The sequence below is a fragment of the Triticum dicoccoides genome, chromosome 3A (genome assembly GCF_002162155.2).
Source record: "Triticum dicoccoides isolate Atlit2015 ecotype Zavitan chromosome 3A, WEW_v2.0, whole genome shotgun sequence".
In the NCBI taxonomy this organism is placed as follows: Eukaryota; Viridiplantae; Streptophyta; class Magnoliopsida; order Poales; family Poaceae; genus Triticum; species Triticum dicoccoides.
Window position 1 is genome coordinate 392,655,461 of NC_041384.1, and position 17,644 is coordinate 392,673,104.

At 45.2% G+C, this 17,644-nt stretch overlaps 1 protein-coding gene, 1 long non-coding RNA gene and 1 pseudogene across 5 annotated transcripts; 2 read left to right on the plus strand and 1 right to left on the minus strand.

Annotated features, from left to right (window-relative positions):
• The first annotated feature begins 849 nt into the window (after positions 1–849).
• Positions 850–5,698, plus strand: LOC119268291 (aldehyde dehydrogenase family 2 member C4-like). The gene is made up of 9 exons (XM_037549880.1): positions 850–1,084; positions 3,381–3,523; positions 3,623–4,006; positions 4,095–4,184; positions 4,285–4,458; positions 4,574–4,711; positions 4,834–4,971; positions 5,107–5,168; positions 5,275–5,698. Exons 1-9 carry the CDS (start codon positions 976–978, stop codon positions 5,546–5,548), a joined length of 1,512 nt encoding a protein of 503 aa, XP_037405777.1. The 5' UTR covers positions 850–975; the 3' UTR covers positions 5,549–5,698.
• A 3,650-nt stretch (positions 5,699–9,348) lies between these two features.
• Positions 9,349–10,399, plus strand: LOC119272325 (annotated as a pseudogene).
• Positions 10,400–11,601: 1,202 nt separating this feature from the next.
• On the minus strand, positions 11,602–17,202 carry LOC119268292. 4 transcript variants are annotated; one of them, XR_005133068.1, is made up of 9 exons: positions 16,558–17,202; positions 16,382–16,457; positions 16,148–16,278; positions 14,890–14,956; positions 14,758–14,810; positions 14,496–14,574; positions 14,022–14,061; positions 13,850–13,901; positions 11,602–11,870 (listed from the first exon to the last, which is right to left on the minus strand). It is a non-coding gene; the product is annotated as an uncharacterized LOC119268292 (long non-coding RNA). The 4 variants fall into 4 exon arrangements; XR_005133069.1 differs by having other exon boundaries at positions 14,890–14,973; XR_005133066.1 differs by having other exon boundaries at positions 14,890–16,278.
• Between the last annotated feature and the right edge of the window lie 442 nt (positions 17,203–17,644).

Genomic DNA, 17,644 nt, shown 5'->3' on the forward strand with positions numbered 1-17,644 from the left:
TGTCTTGTAGGGGCTTGCGCATCCCCCTCCCCTCCATGTATGCGCCCTTGTAGTTCTCGCTCACGCCCTCTCGTGTACGTGCTTGCGAGGCTTCCCCTGTAGTTGCTACTGTTTTCTTCCCCTATCAATGCAATGATACGCAAAGCTTTTGCGTATTCGCGAAAAAAAACTATGCATTTTTTGGGTTCTGGCGTGTCTCTTTCTTACAAACATGCCATCATGCACATATTATGTTTTCCTCTTCTTAACAAAAAGGCAGTGCCCCTGCAGGTTTGTTAAAGAATACCGGAAATAAATTAAATTTCCATTACAAAAAGCTAGAAAGGCCACACACTTATACATTATATGTAAAAGAAATATTTTACATATTCTCAAGGTAAAATGCTTGAGCTACTATGCAATATCAAACATATGAAGGCCGAAAAGAAAGACATCGAGAGGCATACATGTACGCGGGCGTGAATGAGGGATACGTAAAACCGATTTTAATGATAGTTCAATAATAGGCTATGTGTAGGAAGATATTTCTATTTTCGTCAGTCGTGTCTACTTTGTTCTTTCTTGTGTACTTCATAGTTACTTGAACTTAAATAAACTTATGGTCGTGTGCATTGCAATGATGCAGAGGCCAGAAATTATTCTCCTTTTTTTCTAAAGGAAATTGTATGTGGGAGCATGCGTGGTGCATTTATTATTTGTGTAGTTCAAGTACGAATGTGACAGAGCAAAGAGCTGACCATCTATATTCGTTGGAAGGAGATGCAACATCAACTAACTGACACGCAAGGTGGAGGAGAAGAGAGAGTTTTCAAGTCCCACAAGTACTTCTCCAAGCTGTGGCCAGACACCATAGCACTCTATATATAGAGTCCTAGTTCTACAAGACTTTTCTCCCGTAGAGGAGCAGAAAGATCGAGAGGCAGAGCCAACCTACTCAACTCGAGGCCGTGTTGCTGAGGTGAGACACGCATCGCAATGTGGAGCAACGAGGGCGGCGGGTGCGACGGCAAGCCGGTGGTGGTGGTGCCGGAGATCAAGTACACCAAGCTCTTCATCAACGGCGAGTTCGTTGACGCCGCATCAGGTACGTCGTCATGATGAATTAGTTTGTGCAGGCATATACTGGCTATGCTCCAGTTTGGTGGATACCTACGTTGTTTTGGTTTTTACGGGGTGGATACCTACGCGCCAGCTTCCCTTTGTCGTCTTCGCTAACGTATATGTTACTGCGTAGTTGGGAGGAGTCGATAAGATTGAGCCTATTCGTTTGAGTTCTTTTTTTTTAGAGAAAAGGCCAAGGCCCGACTTTATAGATAAAGCCACACGGCAACGTCACGAATACCCAATGCTCACACGAACACAGAGCCACAGAGAAAGGTAAATAGACCCAAAGTAGTAGCGATACAGGCAGCTGCCAAACACGGCACGCAGGCCGGGAAGAGAAGAAGACCTAATCCCGCAAACTACAGCACCAAGATTATACACCATGATTCGTCCCGGAGATCTGAGAGGCTGAAGCCCGAATTCTGGCGATGAGCAGGTCCAGGGCGTCCCGATCTGGCTCCTTAGTCAATGATCTCCACTGCTGCAAGAATATACATGATTTGAAAAGAACATCAGCAGGCTTAGATGGGAAGGTAAGCTCAATAGTAAATTTGTTTCTAATGGTCCATAGTGCCCAACATAAGGCTCCCAAGCCAACCCAGAATACCCTCCTGGTGACCCCTACCAGAGATTTGGCTAGGGTTTTAATATCTGAGAAAGAGGAGGGATTCCAGGAGACCCGAAGCCAGGATCTGACGCAAGCCCAAACTAATTTGGCGAAAACACAGTTGAAAAAGATGTGTTTAGAGTTTTCCAAAGCCCCACACAAGTTACAGAATTCCGAGCCCGGCCCATTGCGTTTTTTGATCTGATCAGCAGAAGGGAGGCGACCACGGAAGGCTTGCCAGAGGAAAATCTTAATCTTAGGAGGGACCTTAGATTTCCAAACACAAGAGAATCTAGCCGAAACAGTACCACCAATCAGTCTAGAGTACAGCGATTTGACCGAGAATATACCAGAGGCCGTAAGCGGCCAAACCACCGAGTCGGCCTCCTCCGAGAGCACAGGGAAGAGGGCAGAAAGACTTTGCCATTCTTCCAACTCTTCAGGAGACAGGGCCCGACGAAAAGCCAAGTCCCAATTATTAGCAGCCACCTCCGCGATGGAGATTTGCGGATTGGGGCAATAAGAGAACAGAACCGGAAAGCTAACAGCCAGGGGAGCATCCCCAGACCACCAATCTAACCAAAAACGAACAGCGGACCCATTACCCACACAAAACTTAACGTGCTCCAGAAAAATCGGCCGAACTTTAACAAGGGCTTTCCAAAACTGCGAACCGCGCCGCGCGGGGGCAAACATAGGGTTGGAGTTAGGATAATATTTAGCCTTAAGAATCGAAGACCACAGCACATCGGCCCCAACCGTCATAATTTTCCACCACCACTTAACGAGCAAACAAATATTCATCACCCGAGTATTAATAATGCCTAACCCCCCAAGATTTTTAGGCTTGCACATCAACTGCCACTTGACCAACCTATACTTTCTTTCGTTATCAGCAGAATTCCAATAAAAGCCACCCCTATGTTTGTCGAAGCCAGCATGTACTCCATCCGTGAGACGATAAAAACCCATAAAAAACATCGGGAGAGAGGATAAGCAAGAGTTGATTAGAGCCACTTTGCCAGCATTGTCAGTACGTCCTAAACAAGATAATCCAAATGAGGAGCCAAAATCCACACGTCAGTTATCTGTGAAATATCATGGTGTGGATAAGCATACATGCTCACCCAGCTCTATGAAATGTCTTCTTTTTCTGTTCCTTAGAAAATTCTGGTATGCATAATCTATATGACTCGGTGTCGTGTGCTTACCTTAAGTTTCATGCACATATTTGAATTCTTGTAAATCTGCAAAAAAAAAGGTATAGCTAGGATACAAAGTAGGCTTTAATTCATTTTATTTTTTGCTTGTGAAAGTACCTTTTTTTTTTTGCGAGATGCTTGTGAAAGTACCTGCTTGCTCGCTCAATGGATCGAACCAACTTGTCTCTCTACCCTAAAAAAGAAACTTATCTCTGCCACATTCACGAGATTCGACGGCATCATCCCATAATATATGGAATTATTGCCGCAAGGTCTTCTATCCCTTTGATATTTAATTGCCGTCACTGGATGTTTATATATGGTAGCCACCGCCTACGCGTCGACGGTTTATTTTTCCACAGAGTATTACCGGTCGACGTTGGCAAGACGTTTGTTTTCCTGCTGGTGGATTTCATTTTGGGAGGCGATGGTGCTCATGTGATTTATGGGTGGATTTCATTTTTCAGGCAAGACGTTTGAGACGAGGGACCCGCGGACAGGCGACGTGCTGGCCCACATCGCAGAGGCGGACAAAGCCGACGTGGACCTCGCCGTCGAGGCCGCCAGGGAGGCCTTCGAGCATGGCAAGTGGCCCCGCATGTCAGGCTACGTACGTAATCCAATCCGGCACTCCCTGTTGCTGTAGCTCATCCGACAAATTGACCTGCTGACAAGGTCGCTCGTCGCCGGCATGCATGCATCCATGCAGGAGAGGAGCAGGGCCATGAACAAGCTGGCCGACCTGATGGAGCAGCACATCGAGGAGCTGGCGGCGCTGGACGGCGCCGACGCCGGCAAGCTGCTCCTGTTGGGCAAGATCATCGACATCCCTTCCGCGGTGCAGATGCTGCGCTATTACGCCGGCGCCGCCGACAAGATCCACGGCGAGTCGCTGCGTGTGTCCGGCAAGTACCAGGGGTACACCCTCAAGGAGCCCATCGGGGTCGTCGGCATCATCATCCCGTGGAACTTCCCCAGCCTCATGTTCTTCCTCAAGATCAGCCCGGCGCTCGCCGCCGGATGCACCGTCGTCATCAAGCCCGCCGAGCAGACGCCCCTCTCGGCCCTCTACTATGCTCACCTTGCAAAGCTGGTAATGAATCTCTGTGCAAGCTAACGCTCTTTCAACACTCTCCATGTGATGATGTGAACTGTCCTCACGTGCATGCATACATGTTTAGGCTGGCATTCCGGACGGAGTGATCAATGTCGTCCCTGGCTTCGGCCCGACGGCCGGCGCCGCCATCGCCTCCCACATGGACGTTGACAGCGTGAGCACAAATCACCACTATTAGTACCTGTGCTGTGCTATGCATTTCTGTCTTACTTGTCCTAAATCCTAATGAAAGATACCACCACCACATCGACCAGGTTGCCTTCACTGGCTCTGGTGAAGTAGGCCGCCTCATCATGGAGGCATCTGCCCGGAGCAACCTGAAGACGGTATCGCTTGAGCTCGGTGGCAAGTCGCCTCTGATAATCTTCGACGACGCTGATGTCGACATGGCGGTCGAGCTCTCAAGGCTTGCTATCTTCTTCAACAAGGTAATAGTAGATGGCATTCTCCTCACAGAGGATAGAATTACCAAGAGTAAACAGTTCCACGTAGCAAAAGACAGACACTGACCACATATAGTGCTATCTGAATCTGGACTTCCAGGGAGAGGTTTGCGTCGCGGGGTCCCGTGTTTATGTTCAGGAAGGGATCTACGACGAGTTTGTGAAGAGGGCTGTGGTGGCTGCCCAGAACTGGAAAGTCGGAGACCCGTTTGATATCGCCACCAACATGGGTCCCCAGGTAAATTGTGCCTTCATTTTCCATCAGCCATTGTCAACTGGAAAGTGGAAACTAGTCGTGCTCATGGCCGGAAAGAAAGTGGCAAATATAGTTATTTCAACCGTTACTTTGCTTGAATCTAGGTTGATAAGGAGCAATTTGAGAGGGTCCTAAGGTACATTGAGCATGGCAAGAGCGAGGGAGCGACACTTCTCACCGGCGGCAAACCTGCCAGCGACAAAGGATACTACATTGAGCCTACCATATTTGCAGATGTCAAGGTAATTTCAACTTGTAGATGCACAAGAGATGAGGTGTACACATCATATTACTGAAGCGGGGAGGGAATCGTACATCGCCTGCATTCAGATGGATTGACAGTTTGACACTAACGCATGCTCACGTGGCTTCTATAGGAGGACATGAAGATCGCTCAAGATGAGATCTTTGGCCCCGTGATGTCCCTCATGAAGTTCAAGTACGCCAAAGTTTTCACAATGTCATCTGACGAAATTTCACTTGGTTCTTGAATTATCAACTGCTAGTCCCTGACTAAGTGCCTTTTTGCCCGGCTGTGTCTGCAGGACGGTCGATGAGGCGATAGAGAAGGCCAACTGCACCAAGTACGGGCTGGCCGCCGGCATAATCACCAAGAATTTGGACATCGCCAACAGGGTGTCGAGATCGGTGCGCGCGGGGACCGTGTGGGTCAACTGCTACTTCGCCTTCGACCCCGAGGCGCCCTTCGGCGGGTACAAGATGAGCGGGTTCGGCCGGGACCAGGGGATGATGGCCATCGACAAGTACATGCAGGTCAAGAGCGTCATCACCGCAGTCCCTGACTCGCCTTGGTATTAGCAGAATAGCCAAGACAATGCAAGTTCTTAATTCTCTGCAGTACTGTACATGCTTGTTGAGTTGGCTGGTGCTTGTGAAGCAGTCCTTTGTTTGCGTTGCCTGGGTGCCAAGTTGTTGGTGTGTGTGATATAGGAAAAAGTCCAAAACAAACCTTGAACTTGTAGACCAAAGCTAAATCAAACCCTGAACTTCAAATCCCTGAAATTAGCACACCGAACTATCTAATCCCGGTCTATTTTAAACCTTAAGTGCCTTCCCAAACAGGGATCGTCCAGAACCCGGGATGGTTGGCTGCGGTCAGACTGGGCCGGCCCATCAGGCAGGGCAAAGCATGTTTTTTTTTGCAACATTTTTTCCAAACCGTGCCACATAAAAACGTTGAAAAAGAAGAGAATTGTGAATTGAACTTCCGACCTAACGCTAGTACAGTTCTCCTGCTAGCCACTCTAACTGATTGCCGTTGCTGAGACAAGAAAAGCGTGAAAATATTTAAACCAATGCAGCTGGAGATTTGGAAACATTTTCTACAATTGTTTGAACCATTTTCTTGAAAATTTTCAACAATTTTGGAATCCGAATATTCTTGAAATAAAAAACCAATTTTTTAAATACAATTTTTCTAAAAAAAATTGAACATTTTTTGGATTACGAGCAGTTCTAGAAAGACATGACTTTTCTAAACATGAACCATTTTTTAAAAGCCCCGAACATTCTTTAAAGTGTGAACCCTTTTTGGCAAAAAAAAAGGACAAATTGTTGAAAACACAAACAATTTTGAAACCTGGAAAAAATACGATTCCTTCCCCATTATTAAGTTTTTTAGAAAATGTTCACATTCTAAAATATTATTCAGGATTCAAAATTTGTTCCTATTTTTAAAAAATATGATTATGTTTAAAAAAATCATGTTTTCCAAAATTGTTCTCAATTCAAAAAAATCAGGTTTAAAAATTGTTACTGATTTGAAAAAAATCACGTTTAAATGGTTCATGCATAAATATATTCAGGTATTTCAAAATGGTCACATTTGAAAATGTGTTTGTGTTTTAAAAAAAAATCATAATTCCAAATTTTGTTTACACTTTTGCGAAACATGTTCGGAATTTAAAAAAACTGTATTTTGCTTTTAAGAATATCCGGATTTCAAAATCGTTGATTATTTTAAAGAAAATGTTTTCAAAAAGTCTTAAATGTTTTCGAATCTCGATGCTAATTACTCCTGTTAAATATGTTTGCTCCTTTCACTTGTCACTAACGGTAACTAGGTGGAGTGGTTACGTCGTGAGTTCAGCACCGCCGGATCTCAGGTTCGGTTCCCCACTTGTATTTTTCTTTTTGGTATTTTTCAGTCAAAAGAACAACATGTTTCACGTTTGGTGGGCCGGTCCAGTCGCCAGCGATCCCGGTTCGACCAGCTGCCACGTCGACAATCCCTCCGAAAAAACGCACAAGGTTTAATATAGACCGGGATTATATAGTTCGGTGTGCTGATTTTAAGGATTTAAAGTTTGGGGTTTGATTTAGCTTTGATCTACAAGTTCAAGGTTTATTTTAGACTTTTTCCTGTGATATATGGTGCAAGTGATTCGCTTCTGACCTTTGTGTCACGCATTCCAGAAGAAAATGGCGTAACATTTTTTTAGGTAAGAAACTATATTTATTATGATGCAAGGGCGTCTCCAATACAGATCCTAAAAAAGACACCATGAATGCCCAGACGGGATAGGGAAGGGAGTTATCCAATGCTATCCCATATTTATCCGGTTTCATCCTTCTAAGCATGTGCATGTCATGGTTGAGGGGAGAAAGAGGATGTTTGGATGCGAATGTCCTACATGGTGGCTTTAGGTTAGTTGTGGTCTTGGCAGAATAGGGCAGACGACCCAGCCTGGACAATCCGCTGTTGTGACTTGAGCGCATGGGTTGCGGGTGCTCGATATGATCTTTGGGGGACTTGAAATGTTAAATCTGTTGTGATTGTATTTTCTCTTTTCCTCTGATTAAACATGCATTTTTCACTGTTGGAACTCACTCAGTTCAGCATCTCATGGCAAATGTGGATTCATTGCGTCTGGAAACGAATGATGGCTGGCTGTTGTGCTATGCAAACTGAAGCCAAAGAAAAGACGGCAACAACAAACCACGAGAAAGTCCACCCGCAAAAAAAGAGAGAAAGTCCATTTATTCAGAGCAGAGTTGAAGCGGTCACTGTGAAGTGGCAACATACAAGTTTAAAAATCTGTAAGCTGACATTCTTTTTAGTTCCTTCTCTCATTAATGTATTTTTTGTCTATCAAAACACAAAGTGGGCCATTCCACCAAATACAGAAGGACAATGAGAGCACTTTTGGCTATACTACTAGATTGAGGTTCGTCCTATACGTTCGTTCACCGCGGTACCATGGAATGTGATGCAGCGATATGCATACACATTGTGGTTAGTTGAAACCGGGTGCTAACATGAGAGCTGAGAGTTAGCAATTGCCACAAACACATTCGCTTTTATTTATTTTCACAAAAAAGAAGGAAGAAGAATACGTAATACAAAATTACAAATAGTACCGCAACCTCAAAACTGATGTGAGATTATATGGAACAACTATAAGACTGCTCTGCTTCTCGCTTTAATTATTCAGCAAGACTACTTCGTGACTGTTGTGAGATTATATGAGACAACTTAAAGTTGCTTAAGACTGCTTCAATACTACTGCAACTATTGAATCTGGTGATGACCGACACCAGTTGTGTTGCCTGTAAATCTCTCACCAATGAAAAAGCTTGAATACAAGGAAACTACTGGAGGGCAGACGACCTCGGCGATGCTCCATTGCAACATCATCACAACACAGCCCGGCGTGACGGTGCTTCGTCGCTGCAGCGCCAACGACCCCTGGCGATGCTCCATTGAAACCTCGTCGCAGCACGACCCGGTGTGACGGTGCTCCGTTGCAGCTCCATTGCAGCGCCGACGACCCCCGGCGATGCTCCATTGAAACCTCATCGCAGCACGCACGACGCGAGGGTGCTCCGTCGCAGGTCCATAGCAACACCAAAACGGACCCCCGACGAGGCTCCACCGCGCTCCAGCGCAGCACCACACGGCCTGGCGTGCTCCGTCGCAGCACCCCGCCGGCCATCAAAACTTCATCGCAACGCTGGTGCTGCAGGCTAGCAGCAGTCGAGCCCCTGCCCTGCAGAGGGCACGCCCGCGTGCTGGCAGGAGCGTGCAGTCAGCTCGGGCGAGTAGCGACAGGGGCCTCCTCCTGCAACATCGTTGTTGCTGAGCGGCCGGGCGGTGAGAGCTTGCAGCAAGGAGCGGCCGGGCATCGCTGCGTTCCTAAGTTGCTGCCTTGATGAGGTAGGCAACCATGGATTCAGCGGTTGGGTGGATAGGAAGACAAAGTCAACGAATAAGGAGACGAGAGGATAACGATTCAGCGGTTGGGAGCAACGGGGTGCATGTTAAGGCGTGGGACACGCGTCGCCAAAGCGAGGCGGTTTACGCCGTGAGAAATTCGGTCGCTTTAAAACTAGACTAGAGTTTTCCAAACAGAAAATAAGCATTGGAGAGGACATGATGCTGTCGACTAGGTTACGGAGCCAGCCTTGGACAGACTCCAGATCAAAGTACATCATGTGACTGCTAATTTGATTCGATCAACACAGATATAACATATATATATATATATATATATATATATATATATATATATATATATATATATATAGGTCAAGAATCAATCAATCTGCACCAGGACAGGACCAAGAAATTGTAATGTAATGTCGATCTTGCTGAGCGCATGACGTGCACAGCGGAGTCGGAGCAGGGGGAGCACTGGTTCAAGATCTCCGATTACAGCATTCACAGGGGCATGGGCGTCGGCTGCTACATCGAGTCGTCCTGGTTCACCATTGGCGGCCATTACTGGCGCCTTCACTATTACCCGGACGGATATTCGGAAGATGGCAAGGACGATATGGTGGTCGGTCTGGAGCTGATGGAGCTGTGTGGGAAGGAATTCCCGCCGCGGGTATCCTCCACAATCAGCTTGTTCTACTGGGCAACCAAGCGGTTTTCTCTTTCTTCGTCGGTGGCCATGTCGGCCAATCTTCGCGATCTGAGCCACTTTGTCACGCACAACATAAACAGGGGCAAGATGGAAGCATCAGAATATATTGTTGATGACCGTCTCACTATCAAATGCATCGTGACCATCATCAAGGAGCCATATGTTTTCGAGGCGGAGGCCCAGGTGCCGGTGCCACCGTCGGAAATCACGGACCAACTCGGGAAGCTGCCAGAGGCAAAGGAGGGCGCGGATGTGACATTCGAGGTTCAAGGAGAGGAATTCCCGGCCCACAAGCTCGTGCTGGCGGTGCGGTCTCCGGTTTTCAAGGCCATGCTCTACGGGCCGATGATGGAGAAGGATTCAAGCCGCATCGTCATTGCCAACATGCAACCCGTTGTCTTCAAGTTTCTGCTCTACTTCATTTATAACGATTCGTTGCCTGACGACGACGACGACTTGCTGGATGGAGACGATAAGCAAAAGGTGACCAGACACCTACTCGTGGCTGCGGATCGCTATGGCATGGAAAGATTGAAGCTTATGTGCGAAATCATCCTCTGCAAACACCTCGATGCCGAGTCTGTTGCAACTACATTGGCTTTGGCCAATCAACATACTCGTTCTGGGCTACAAGATGCTTGCATTCGATTTATTGCATCATCATCTACTAAAATGTTAGATGATGTGGTGGCAAGCGGAGGGTACAAATCGTCTCAAAAGAACTTGTTCAGATACCATAATGGAGATGTGGGAAAAAGCAAGTAGGCTCCGCAAAACCTAGCTAGGATTGTTACTTTCTGCTCATCTTAACTAATCATCCTATAAAAAATGGAGTACTTTTTTCCCAATAATTTTCTGTGGCCTTCAACAGCAGTCCCTGTCATATCTTCAATGACCAAACGTGATACTGTTATGTTGGAATAAGCCATTGCGTCTGGTGCGGTCGGTCTCGTCAGACGTGTCAGGCTCGTTGGACGCGTCGTGTGCGCGTGGGAGCGGGACGCAGCGCCGTAGGTGTGTGTGTGGCGTGCGTGTGTGCGCATGTGTGCAGTAGCTAGCTAGTTCGATGGTGTGTGGAGCGTGGCTGGAGCTATCTGTTGGGGCAGGCCCGCGTCACCCGTGTTTGAGCGCGTCGCGGACGCGGCCGGGCCAAGCGGATCCTAGTGCACGCAGCGGGAGCGAGATGGGCAGTCGTGCGACGTGCATACGTGCGCCTGCTCTTCAGCCCCGCGTATAAACTCCCTGTACTGCTGCTGGTTCGTTTGTGTGAGCCAGTTTGAGCTGAAGGAACAAAGGCCGTATATACGAGCGGCCGGGCGTTCGTCGTCAAACTCCATGCGTTCTTTTCTTGCTTCGTCTACCTCCGTTAGTGCAACCACAGAGAGCTAGTCTAGGGCTGTTCCAACATGTTAACAATAATAGTCTTAGGAGATAGCTTGAAATGATACGTCAGACGAGAAGATGGTCGTTCGGTGGCTCTGCATATTCAGGCGAGGCTGGGAGGTCTAATGCACTCCTTGCCTTTGCATATTCAGAGAAAACCGGGAGGTCCATTGCAGCGGCATGGTCCTCGACAGTAATGCTCAATGCTTGAGATAGACTTGCAACAAAACTTACAATCATGCATGGACTTGCATACAACATTTTGAACCATTCATCTGATAAGACTTGTTATTCAATATGCTTGGTGATGTCTAACAAACTTCTCCAGTACCCTCTCCTTTTCAGTTTATAGGGCTCAATTCAAAAATCTCATCAACCAAGATAGATGGTGAATGATGGAATACTATTTGTAATTTGCAAAAACACCCAATTAATACTCTTGTTTTTCTCAAAAAAATTATGTTTACTAATGTATTAATTGCAATGCATGCATGCATAAAGTACATGCATTGGTCAGTTTTCTCTTAATACTTGCATGTAATGATTTAATGCACCTTGGAATCTGAATTTATGATGGGAACAACCAAATTGAGCCTAATAAAATAGAAAAACTAAGATTTTGAAATAAGCCCTATAAACCGAAAAGGATGAAGTATATGTGAGGGAGGGTCCATGGTAGGGTAGGAAGAGGAAATGCTGTAAATGGCAACATTAATACATGGCATAGTAAAAATTCAAAGTCAAATTTACCAACTTATAATTATATAGGTCGGCACCGTGCTTTAGAGCGTCTGGATGCAACCAATTAATAGCAGCTTAACGGGATCCTCCGTATTGGCCTTGGAGAGAGAATCAAGAAAACATATGCGCTGAAAAAGAAAAACCAAAGATCAAGGCCAGCAAATTATTTCCTTTTTCAACTCTCTGGCAAGAATGGCATAGCAATTAGCAAATTGTATAAAAAACCCATGTGTTAATCTACAGGCAACAGGACTCCAAAGAAAAATAACTCTTCTAAGTTTGTGATTGGCAATGGACAAATCTGTCAAAAAGTGCAGAATAGGCAAGAGATATAAGACTATAAACTTAAAAAAATATATACTAAACATCACTATTTCAATATTTTGCAGTGAAAGGTTCCAGCCAATGCTGACCACGGTTTTAGAGACTCCATATGCTTCCGACTTGGCCCAACCAAAGAAATTCCTGATATTTGGTCAGGAATATAATCATAGGTACGCTCACCTGTTGATATATATTTCTGAGTTTAAAAGTGTGATGTTTCAGACTCACAGTATTCTTCAAACCACTATATCTATATCTATACCAATATAAAAAGATCCAAAAGGGCAGATCCAAATCATCTCAACCGTTAAATCATATTATTTAGTGGTTCAAATCGCTTCAATGTTAAGCACCAAACACGTTTAACGCTCTAATTACCCACCACTGCCATTGGTTATAAACACGTTTTGACTCAACCCTATCCCATGAAATCTGCCATGTAATTAATATCCTACCATTCCCGCATAAAAGTAATTGATATCTTACCAAGCACCAACGTGCAACAGATATATTTTACCTAATATAACGTGCAACTAATATCCTGCCAAATATAAACGTGCGTTGCACGTACATTATTACTAGTGCTAATAAGTGTAACACTTGTTATTGAAAAATTAGAAGAGTGATAGGAAGGTGTCCGACGGAAAATACACAGGAGCTCTCGGGTGCTCCGCACCCCTATACGAAAAATATTCGTAAAAAATTCCCACAAAATCAAAAAAATCCAAAATTTCAGGATGTCAAACCTGGTTTCCCAATCTACTTCCGTGTGAAATTTCGTGAAAAAATATCAAAAAATGTATCCGTGGCGAAGGAATTACTGCCCGGAAAAAAATGTACCCAAACTGTGTTTTGCTATATATACGAAATTTTTGTCTTTTTTGCCGTGAATACGTTTCCTGGTATTTTTTCACCAAATTTCAGACGGGAGTAGATCGGGAACCCACGTTTAATATCCCCAAATCCCAGATTTTTTTTCAAATTTCTTGGTATTTTTTTCCTGATATTGTACGTATAGGGGTGCGGAGCACCCGAGTGCTCTAAATCCTCGTCCGGTGTCCGACATGCTATAATTGTATGAGTACTAGTGGCTGGGGCGCCACCCGGTGGGTGGCGCCTCTTAGGCGGGATTGTGCGCACTAATCAAGCTGTTGTATTTGTTAAGTGTCTGTATAACAATATGCTTAGTTTAGAGAGAAGACAGGCAGCGCAGATGAGGCAGTATTATTTGGAGCTAACATAACTTTTTCTATTACACGTATCACTATGACACTATGACAATTATCCTCAAAAGGGTTACCAGCCAAAAAGAAACTATGTACTTGACACTTAGAAGAGCTAGTGCATTATGACTAGTGTAATTTCACTGAAATAATAAGCTAACAATATATATTTGGTCGATGGAGATGTCCAGATCATGACCAATATGTTACTGTGCGCACTAATCAAGTTGCCGTAGTTGTTAAAGTGTTGACAGTACAAATAAGAGACATTTTTCATGCTTTGCTCAAATCTTCTCTTGAGGTCCATCTCTCTTTAAGATTTCTTGTGAGCTTTATCAACATACCAATTTCACAAATAATAGCGCTCTTTTAAATCACATTCGTACACCTCTTATCAAAAGACCGAACAAATTATTCATTGCCAAACCAGAAAGTACCATTCATATACATCAGGAAAAGAACATTTGTAACTAAAATAGCACCCCACATTAAGATCAGTCAACTGCTATGAATCTAAAAACTCAGGGGGTACATACAATTGATCCAAGCAAAGCACTCACCGTACATGAATTACACACCTCTGGCAGCTTCCTACTTCAATCCTAGTACAGACTACAGCCCCATCAGTGAACCATGGGAGGAAGAGAAAAACAAGCAACAGTCGATCATCTTCAAGACAGGAAGAAACCGGATCATAAACTGGAAGAAAAATTGGGACAGCAGAACCCTCACCTCATAATGGACCTTGTGTTTCTTGTCTCTGATGCAGGTTCTGCAGAATTAGATTGTACAACAAATGAGCAGAATCTATAAGCATTGTCTCTTCAGATTATTTGTAATGGCAGCATAACACTTGGTTCAAGCAAACGATTGGTGTTGCTGCTAGTCCTATTTTTTCAGGAGCAGAGCAAATTGTACAGCAAATAAATCACCCATATATACAAGTATGGAACAAATTATACTAAGCTATGATATAACTCCCAAACATAGTGACATTTCAGGAGCACAGCAAATTGTCCAACAAATAAATCATCCAATACAAGTATGTAATGAATTAGACTAAGTTACTCTATCATACACCTCGTATTTGAACCAGGCATGTGTGTGCAATATATAAATTATTTCTCTCATAAACTTGAAACACAACAAGTTGCCCTTACTCATGACTGGTCAAAACATCAAATAAATGGGTGTAAATTAAGCTACCTCAAGCTCCACACCATGATCTGAAAACCAGTGCATATAACATGACATGCAGTAAGCAACTCAATCATTTTCATGGTTCCTGGTCAAAATGGTACACACATTAATTGCCACTATTTCATTCAGACAATCAACAGAAAACCAAATCACTGACACAAAACAGACAGGTACAACATGTGTTCCTAGCATACAGGCATTACACGACGGCTAGGCCACAATTACAGTGCAGATTATGCAATCAAAAGGCAAGACAGTATGCGCGTACACGTGCCGATGGCTCGAGATGGTGCCCGTTGGCCTGCCGCCGGAGATCTTGACCTACAAACAGCCATTCACACTGACTGGAGGAACACCAAAGCAGCAGATATGCAGCCCAATGGGAATCAAGGTATGGTACCTTCCTTTCACAAGAACTTGCCTTTCTGATATATGACCACCACGTTGATGTCGCATCTCAGGTTCTCCTGCAGCAGAGAAGGATCTTCACAATGCACCACATAAAAATTCAGAAAGAGTAGAACATCAGAAATAGAAATTTTACTAAATGGAAGTTAGAGAGATAAATGACAGTTCATGTGGCAACTTCTTGATTCTCTCCAAATCCCCACTACCGTAATCAACGAATAATCACTAAATCCATCAAAACAAATAGAGGCATTATTGAATAGCACAAAAGCATGTTTCTGCTGTGCTACAAGATTCAGAAAGGTAAAAGATAAATAATATTTGGTATTACCGTCGTTCGTAGTCGTATACCAACAAGAAATGCATCACACAGCCACACAAGATTTACCTGTTCTTTTCCCTTGCTTTGCCTTGTAGTGGAAACAAACCAAACATATGTTGTCAAAGAAACTGTCAACATCGCCACAATGTCTGATGGCCATGTCAGGATCACATCCTAGATTATTTTCTTCCTATTTTTTTCACTGTTTTATGTGGTAGCTCCATTGGTTCCTTAGTTTGTTCTCTTCAGAGAAGTATGCCAGATGATCATCGTGAAAAAGCTACAGCCATCCAGGTTCCCACCTTTATATTTCAGTACAGCGTAGACTGTTTTTTACTGCTAATTAAGTGGTTAAACCTTTATATTTCAGTACAATGTAGACTGTTTTTTACTGCTAAATAAGTGGTTAACTATCATTACTTTGTTCTATATTAAGTTCCATGTGCATTTTACACAACATTTATCTTCTGAGAGATCTCTTCAGTTCGAGCAAGCATAAAACAAGGTTGCGCGTATCACTTCTCATTAGATGCGAAGCTATTTCCTGTTGGGGGGTCACGCTGATAAGGTAAAGATGTTTGTTCATCCTAATTATGCCAACTTGTAAGCTCTGTGAGTGTAGAGGTAGCTCAGGATTTTTTATAGTTTCATTTTATTGAGATTCAGGAACTAAACATAAGAAGTAGGAAAACTCTCACATTGCCATGTCGCATAGAAATGTCCGTCTAGCCTGAAAGCCCTAGCAATTGTGAGAACATAACGAACCTAAATCTCTTCACTCGCTACGCACTGCAAATCTGAAACGCTGCATCTAAATAATTCTAACCAATAGAGTTACTCCAATTAGCAACTAACGATCTGGAATGACAGCCGAATCAAACAGGGGGGATGGATAGAGCCACCGGGAAGAGAAGAGGGGCAAGAGCACCTTGATCGCGGACAACGTGCTTGTCGTCCGTGCGTGGAGCAGCCCGTGGCCATCAGCCGCGCGACTGCAATCGCGGTGCAGGAGCTAGAGGTCGTGCTTGGTCGCAGCCAGCTCGAGGCCTTAACGGCGACCTGCGTGACCGCATCAGGAAGTAAAGCAAATCGGACCTTCATGAGTAACAACAATGCAACATCCAAATCAAATCGAATCGAACCAAGGGCAGAAAAGAGAGACATGAGAGGCGTCAGAGGGAACGGCATCCTGATGTAGCTCGGCATCTCCCGCTCTTTCATGGTGCGGTCATGGATGTCTTATGAAGGCGGAAGTGTTAATTAATTCTCGTTCAAACGTAGCTAATAACATCACAGTATATAGTATTCAAAGCACATGAACATCTGTTGGGACATTACCTCAAACACCTGTTGCGCATCCAGAACTGGGGCTCGATTCCCGGCCTTGAGATCCCATATGCAAATCTTCTTATTGTACGAGCCGCTCAGCAGGAACCCCTCCTTCATCGTGCTCCACGCCAGTGCATACCTCCACGCCGTCCTCCCCAAGGCCGTACATATGCTCCCAGCGCGGTTGACCTCCCCCTTATGGGGCGCTGAGTGACCGATGGACACGGACGGGGTGGCGCGGCCCTGGCGGCAGCCGCCACGGCCAGGCGCGGCGGGGGCTGGAGCACGGCATCGACAAGCATGAGGTGGTTGGGGGAGTCATCGGAGGTGTGAGTGCCGAGGACGAGGCTGTGGGAGCGGGTGGAGGCCGGCGACTCTGAAAGGAGCCACTGGAAGGTGAGGGAGGGCAACTCGAGCGGCTAGGACATGACGAGGTCGTAGAGCACCGGCGCACTCTTCTTTCAGTTCAGGTACTCCATCTCCATCGTGGCGGCGGGGGCGACGGCTCCTCTGCCAGCCATGGAAGAGCAACTCTTTCTCCTCTCTAAGGAGAGACGAGGCGGGCGGAGCAGGATTGGGGCGGCGGCGGCGGCGGCGGCCCTAGCCGGCACTCGGGGTGTGGAGAACGAGCCCGTCTCTCGTTCGGCCAGCCGCTTCTTTCCTTTTTGAGTTAATTACACAAAACCACAACTTCAGGTTAACTTATAACACTTTACCACAACTTTTGAGTTTTTAAATAAAAAACCACAACTTCAAATCAATTTATAACACTTTATCACAACTTTTGAGTTTCTTTAACACAAAAACACAACTTCTGAACTAATTCTCAACATTGAGCCCAAATCTATCGGTCAACTTCTTTTAATAGCCAATCTGATTGATTGGGCCCACATGTTAGGACCTAAGTTGGAAAAAGGTGGCATGTGCGCATCTTCTATGTGGCCTACCATTTCCTCCTCTTGCCATCCCGTACCGGCGCTATCAACTCCACCGACGCATTGAGCAGGGAGCTGGTTGTTGGTGGGGTGGTCGAAATTCTGCGACAGGATGATCACTCCGAGCATCCTTGAAGGCGAGGTTCCTAGTGTCGCAAAGC

What these genes read in the sequence shown, in the direction of transcription:
- LOC119268291 (XM_037549880.1), top strand. Translation starts at nt 976, where the DNA reads ATGTGGAGCAACGAGGGCGGCGGGTGCGACGGCAAGCCGGTGGTGGTG. An exon ending in GTTCGTTGACGCCGCATCAG is followed by an intron (nt 1,085 to 3,380) that starts GTACGTCGTCAT and finishes TTCATTTTTCAG; the next exon opens with GCAAGACGTTTGAGACGAGG. An exon ending in CCATATTTGCAGATGTCAAG is followed by an intron (nt 4,972 to 5,106) that starts GTAATTTCAACT and finishes TGGCTTCTATAG; the next exon opens with GAGGACATGAAGATCGCTCA.